Source organism: Eurypyga helias, unplaced genomic scaffold (assembly GCF_000690775.1).
Source record: "Eurypyga helias isolate BGI_N326 unplaced genomic scaffold, ASM69077v1 scaffold47264, whole genome shotgun sequence".
In the NCBI taxonomy this organism is placed as follows: domain Eukaryota; kingdom Metazoa; phylum Chordata; class Aves; order Eurypygiformes; family Eurypygidae; genus Eurypyga; species Eurypyga helias.
The window spans coordinates 350-7,088 of NW_010245260.1; the positions used below are offsets into that span (position 1 = coordinate 350).

A 6,739-nucleotide genomic window follows, 5' to 3' on the forward strand; every position below is an offset into this window, starting at 1 on the left:
ATTTGCATTAAGTTAATTAAAAAAACCACCACCTCTGTAAGTCCGGGAGACGTTTCCCTCTTTCCCAGATCTGCCCCAGTGAGTGAGTGTGTCAGGGACACTTTGGCAAAGCAGATGCTTGGGCTGGACAGGGCAGCAAAGGAAAACGTCAGCTCCGTCGCTTCCTTCTCCATCCCGCTATCCCACCCTGTTCGCACCCCGCACGACAGGGGTTCTCACGCCGCCGTCGGGACAGTTCCCAGCTTCAGGGGTCGTGGGGCTGATACAGGTCCTCCCTCCAGCTGTCCATGTGTCTTCTCCAGGTTCCCTTTCACCCCTCAGAAGCAGAAGGGTTTCAAAATTACGGAGTCAGACAACAAAGCCTTGCTGCTGGTTTTCCTTTCCCCTGGTCCCACCGATCGGATGCGATGCTTCCTCGTGCCTTCATCAAGAGCAAAGACGTTTCGAGTCCCTCTTTATCCTCTCAGAGCACCAAATCCACACCCATCGACGAGCGCGCAGCCGGCGGCCCTTGGTCGCCCTTACTTCACTTCCAGGATGGAGGGGTTCGTCTCCATGATGGCCACGATGATCCTGTCGATGTAATCCTGCAGACGGAAGTTGATCTCCTCTTGCTTTTGAATTGCTTCCATGAGCTGCAAGGGAGGGAGAAGGGAGTGAGCGGTCACTGCCAGCCACTGCCCAGGGCAGAAGCGGGGCTTCTCGTGGCTCTGTGCACCCACAGACGTTTCCCATTTCTTCGTTCTAGCTCGGGCCACGTACAAGTGTTTCACGATGTGATGGGACCAGGTGGCTCACCAGTGACCCCTGTAACACCCAGCTGAACTCCCTGCTCCTGCCCTTACCCCCAAGGGGTCTCCCCTGCACCCCCAAATCTCCACACACGCAACTGGGTGCTCAGCCACAGGAGCCAGAGCCTCAGGTGGGGCAGGATGAGCCCAGATACCCAACTACTGCAGGAATCTGTACTGGTACCCCTGGGGCTCCCTCTGGCCTTTCTCCCACCCTGAGCGGGCTCTGACCCATCGCAGGGAGATGCTGGCCCTGCTCACTCCTGTCCTCCTGCAGTTTTCTTAGCCAGATGGGACCAAGGAGGAAGCAGGGAGCATCGCATCTCCCTCTGGCCCCCAAAACACGCCTGTTTCCTATTACGCCTCTCCAGGTCTGAAAGATCCGACGCTTAGGGGGGCTCACACGCAGTACAGCCACGGGGCAGGGACAGCATGTGCCACAGGAGCCAAGATGTTTAAGATCGGTTTTAAGTCAGCCACAGCCACACCCCGTGCTCGCTGGTCTGTCCCAGAAGAGGAAGGCTGTCACAGGGCAGGCCAAGTGGAGCCGCCAGTTTCAGCAAACTGGAAGGGAGCAGCTTCCCCTGTTCCCAGGAAGGAGGGCTGGCTGGCAGGGTAAGTCCTGCGAGCTCTTCAAATAGTTGTGCGGGTGTTTCTTTGCTCACAACAGCTTTCGAGGGCATTTTGGGAGTGGGCTGTACCACAGAGAGGGCCACATCAGCTGCTCCCAGCCCCTCGGTTGGCGGAGTGGAGGGGCACCAGCCATCTCCGGAAGATGCAGTTTGAGGAAAGCAGTACCCCACGGCACATACCTCGTCTCTGGAGACCGAGCTGATCTCTGCTGCCAGGGATTCAGAGAAGGAAGCTGAGAAGAGGTTCTTGGCTCCCTGGATGCTCAAGTTAATAATCTGCCCGTTCAGTTCATCGTTCTGCTCCTTCAGGTTCCTGTTATCCTGTCCATGACAAACATCAGATGGTGCTGAAGCTCTTGAGTGTACAAGCTGTCCCTCAGAGGAAGGGGCCAACCCCTCCTGTCCTGAGACAGGACAGCAGGAAAGCAGTGAGCTGCCAGATCCACAGTCAGCTCCTGGGGAGGGAGCCCCCGGACCCCTGCTGACCACCCCTCAGTGTCAGGGAATCGGCAGCTCCTTTTGCAGACGGAGCAGCCAAGAGGCTTCCCTCCCGGCCCAGCCCTGCCTACCTGCTTGAGCTGCTTGATCTCTTGCTCCAGCTCCGTCTCCCGCGTCCTGCTGTTGTACTCCTGGAGTCCCATGCTGCTGCTCCTGCCTCTTCGCTGCTCAGCCTCCAGTTTGAAGAGCTGCAAGTGCTCGAGCTGCTTCCTGAGGTCCTCAATGAGCTGTGGCACAAGGGAAGGGGACAACTGAGTGCCACATCCCTGCAAGTCCAAGCAACCCCATCCGCTGCAGGATTAACAGACCCTTTCTGGGGCTGCACATGGCTTCCCCTTCCTCCCCCATGCCTCTAACAAACAGGAGAGGGGGAGCTACTTAAACCCGTGACAGCAGCCCTGGAAGGACTTTTGTTGGAGCACCAAGGATGCTGGCTCCAGGTCCGCAGCAGCAGACAGACCCCCACCGGCAACATGAGCCCCTGCTCAGGCAGCTCCCCCCTGCCACAGCACTGTGAATCCCTGTGTCACCCGAGTGTTCTCAGCATTGCAAAGCAACAGTGATTCCCACTTTGAGATCCAAAGTTCCTTTTCTACCAGAACAGCAAGCCCTGCCTCAGCCCCCGGTGGGAATCACCAACCACACAGGCATCAGGAAGGGGCTGGGGGGGCTGCATTTCTGCCCCATAGCACACAGGAGCTGGCAGCTCTCACCCAAGCAGCCTCACAAACCTCTCCTCCCGTCTGCTAACTCCACGTGCCACTGTGCTTCTGCCACCACTCCTGCCTGGCAGGAGAGAAGTACCCCACGGGAATGGGCCAGGGTGACACAGCCCCAGTGGGTTTGCAGATGCAGACACGCTCAGCTGAATTTTAATGCAGGCAGAAGTGAGAGATGTAATACAGCCACACTGCTGTACGATCTTTCTCTAGAAAGAACAGAAGAAGCAGGACTAACTGCTCCAGTTATATCCATTTTTGGAGAGGATGCCAGGGCCAGCTTCCCCACATCTCCCTAATTTGGGGGACTAGCAGGACAGGGCTGTGGCAGGCAGCCCGGACTCTTACCTCCTGTGTCGATTCCTTCTCCTTCTGAAACTGGTGCCTCTCCTGACTCAGCTTGTCCCCCATCTTCCTCTTTTTCTCCTGCTCCTCTGTGAGCTGCACAGTGAGGTCCTCAATCTCATCCAGCAGCTTCTGCTTCTCCTGTAATGACCAGAGAGGAGAGAGGCACAGGGCTTGTCTTCCTTGGCGCTGCCGTAGCTCTTCCCACTGGCTCAAGGACACGCTGCATGCTGAGCACCGCAGGGAAGGCTCTTCTCGCTGACGCACTCGGATGCTCTGCCTGCTGGGATTTCATTTGCTGTCTGAGGGCTTCAGAGCCCGAGTGCTTTGGCAACAGCAAGAAAAGCCACACACCAAAATAGCACTGCTAAGGGAGAGGCCGTAAGAGAGGACTTGACTAAAGGGACACGGGCAAATGGCCACACTCGTGTGGCTTTCTGGGCAGCGCCGTGCTGGCGTGGGACACGGCCTGGGCAAGAAGAGCCATTAAATCACATGGCGCCTTAGGTCTGAATTTCAGAAAAGCCAGGAATCCAAGATCTTGAGCCACTGTGGGGCTGTTCATTCTGGGTTTTAGATAGGAAAGAGTTTAATTGAGGACTGACCCAAGAAGGAATGTGACCAGTTCAAGCCAGGATTACAACGAACAGCCCAGCTCTCCCGCTCTGTCCCCTTCTTATGCTCAAAGCCCTGACCGAACACTTGAGACAGGAGGTAAAGCTTGTCACGGTGATGATGACAGCGCTGTGCAGCACCCTTCTGCCAGTTCAGCTCTCCCCAGCTCCCAGCCTGGGTTTCCCTGTGAAGAAGGTTCTGGCTCCCAGAAAGATAAAAACTGCCACCAAGCAAAGCTGGCACTGGATGGCCCATGCCATGAAGAGCAGCTCCAAGGGGGAGCTGCTGGCTCTGGGGTGTTCTGCTCCATGAAGAGCTGAAGAAACTCCATGCCAGCAGGAAACACAACACTGACAACAAAATCCTGCTTTCAGACAGGGGACAAGAGAGCAGCTCATCAGCAGGGAGGGGCAGCAACTGCACCTCTCACTCCTCCTTCATCCCATGAATCGTGTTAAAAATCATCTGCAGAGAGATGAAGAATCAAACCCAACTTTGTGAGGCTGCACACACGTAGGCAGGAAGTTTATCCTCAGACCACAGCGGTTTTCCTGCCCCCAGCCTCAATGCACTGTGCTGACAGGTCTTGGCAGACCAAGACCACTTCATCGTGGCCACGTCAGGTAGAGACGGAGCTGCAGCACTGTCCTCAGCGGATGAAACGCTCGAGGGCCTTCAGCTGGCTACAGAGAGGCTTGATTTCACTTAGATTCTACTCTGACATCTACCACAAGCTTGAAGAGAAACAAAACGCAGCCTTTGTTCACGATGTTACATCTGTAACCCGCATTCTCTCCAAAACCGAGGATCCTGTCCACCCCACGGAGACTGCGCACTGCAGCAAGCCCCCCAGCCCAGCCCCATCTGCAGCTGCCCGGCCTCGAGCCCCGAGCAGGGCGAGAGGGCCTGGGAGACAACACGGCGCTTTGAAGACCCCACACGCAAACCCCATCTGCCCAGGAGGGATGCAAGGATGAAGCACGCCTGCTCCTCTTCCTCCCTTGGAGCAGGAGTGTCCGGCAGGGATGGGGACAAGCTTCCACAAGAGGGCACGAGTCCCTTCCTGACCAGCCAGGACACAGCCACCGCTGCTGCGGCTCTGCTTCCCGCAGGCTGCAGTCACGGGGATTTATTAGGGGCTTTGTAAATCCAAGCTTCCAAGCCAAATACTGGGAATCTGCATGGATAGCGGTATGGGATAGCTCTGGTCTGAGGTGAGGCCTGCTGGGACCGGAAGGCAGACAAAGCCGATTTCCTCATGACATTAAACAGGTCTCACGCAGACCCTTTGTGTAAATGCAGATTTCAGCTCCAGCCACGTGAGCAGCCCCGAAACACAGCTCCGGCTCGAGCAGCCCTGAATCACAGCTCTGGCTCGAGCAGCCCCGAAACACATGGTCCTCACCTCCTCAAGTCTCTCAATGTTGGCTTTCAAACAAGGGACGCAGGATCTCAGCTCGCTGTTCTCATCATCCAGCTGCTGCAGCCTGCAACAGCAGAGATGCGTAAGAAACCCACCCAAGCATCCCAAGTGCAGGACAGACAGTTGAAACATCATCAGGAATATGAAACCAGGACCTGCTGAAGGCAAGCCCGATGGGATTTATCTTTTCAAAGCAAACCTGGAGACCCCCTATTTCTAGTCCCAGGGGAAGAAGAGGGACATCCACATGACTTCTGGCAAGGCCGCTGCCTGGTGCTGTGCCTTCCTCAACCCCATCCAACATTGTTCTTTAGGCCAAGGGCTTAGCATTAGGCACCAAAAATCAGACACTGCACCTGGGCAGCACCAAAGCAAGGGCTCAGAGAGGGCTTCAGCTTCACGTTCACCAGGTAAAGTGACATCTATGGTAACTGCCCTACCACAAGCCCGGTAAAAAACCCCACTGCCTTCATCCGTCATTTACTGCAGGGTTGAACAATAGCAAAAGACATCCTGAAAAGCAGCAAAAAGCCCTGTCAAGTAATGAAAGCTCTCCCACACCACTTCTTCCCTTGGAAGCACACTGCCCGGGCCACTGCCTGCTGGACAAACTCTTCCTTCCCAGATATCTGCCTGTTTCCATGAAGGTGGAAATCATCTGAGCATCAAACAAACTTCCACAGGTCGTTCACGGGAACGAGTGCTAACAAACCACCTCTTCATTCACGTGCTGTAGGGCTGGCCCACGGGTGGAGAATGTGAGCTACGTCTGAATTGCATCAGGGAAATTCAGATAAGGAGACTGAGACAAGGTTGATGGAGAGGCTTGACTCTGGAAGGAAGGTAGGAGAAGCAGCCAAAACTCAGGGTTTATAACGACTTTGGTAACATCTTTAGCCAAGCGACACTCACTGTCTACCCCACTCTGTCTCCCCAAAGGCTGCAGTTGCAAAGCGTCAGCCTGTACATGAATTTTGGGGCACACATGCGGGTCCAGCAGCCCTGCCACCAGCCAGCCCTACCCCAGCCCCACCTGGCCTGCAGGTTCTCAATCTCAATGCTCTTCTCCCTCTCCATTTTGCTCAGCAGCTCCCTCTGCTTCTTGATCTCATCCAGGAGTGTTTGGTCAGCTCTCAGCTCTTGCTCCTTCAGCTGTTCCTCGAGAGCGTTTGCTCTGGGGAGAGAAGGGAGTGAGAGGATTAACCGCTTGTTGGCTCACCCCCGGCACGCTGCCATCCCAAGGCAGGGATCAAACTCTCTTCCCAGCCTTTCTCCCACTCCACAGAGTAACTGCGAGAAGCAGGCTGCAAACCAGAGCGAGCTGTCAGGGAAAGTCACCCATCACCATCTCAAGCAGCAGGCGTATAAGGGCTTCACCTCGCCCCAGCAGCCGCAGTGGGACAGCAACACGAAGTCCCCAGGGACACTACAGCTGACCAACGGGACGGTCAAACAGAACAAGTCTGGGGGCACATGCTGGTATTGTCTCTGTTTTTAAGTCTCCAGGCTGCAAAGACCTTTTTCAGGTGAGAGGTAAGGGTGAAAGCACCGTAACCATTTTATAACCCACCCCCTGTGGGTCAAAGTCCCAGCATCACCCAGAACAGCTACTAAATCGGAATCTCATCCCAGGGATGAGATCTCACCTCTCTCACATCGCTTACAAAACATACGGGATCTGCAGGTCAACCCTTCAGCATGCCAGCACACCGGCAT

The 6,739-nt window shown here is 55.6% G+C and overlaps 1 protein-coding gene across 1 annotated transcript; it reads right to left on the bottom strand.

Moving 5' to 3' along the window:
* Nucleotides 1–521: 521 nt before the first annotated feature.
* Nucleotides 522–6,197, bottom strand: LOC104508394 (rab11 family-interacting protein 3-like; the record flags this gene model as incomplete). The annotated part of the gene is made up of 6 exons (XM_010150000.1): nt 522–635; nt 1,604–1,744; nt 1,993–2,148; nt 2,989–3,126; nt 5,006–5,087; nt 6,057–6,197. Coding segments are annotated over 6 exons (772 nt in total), but the record flags the coding sequence as incomplete, so codon positions are not given.
* Between the last annotated feature and the right edge of the window lie 542 nt (nt 6,198–6,739).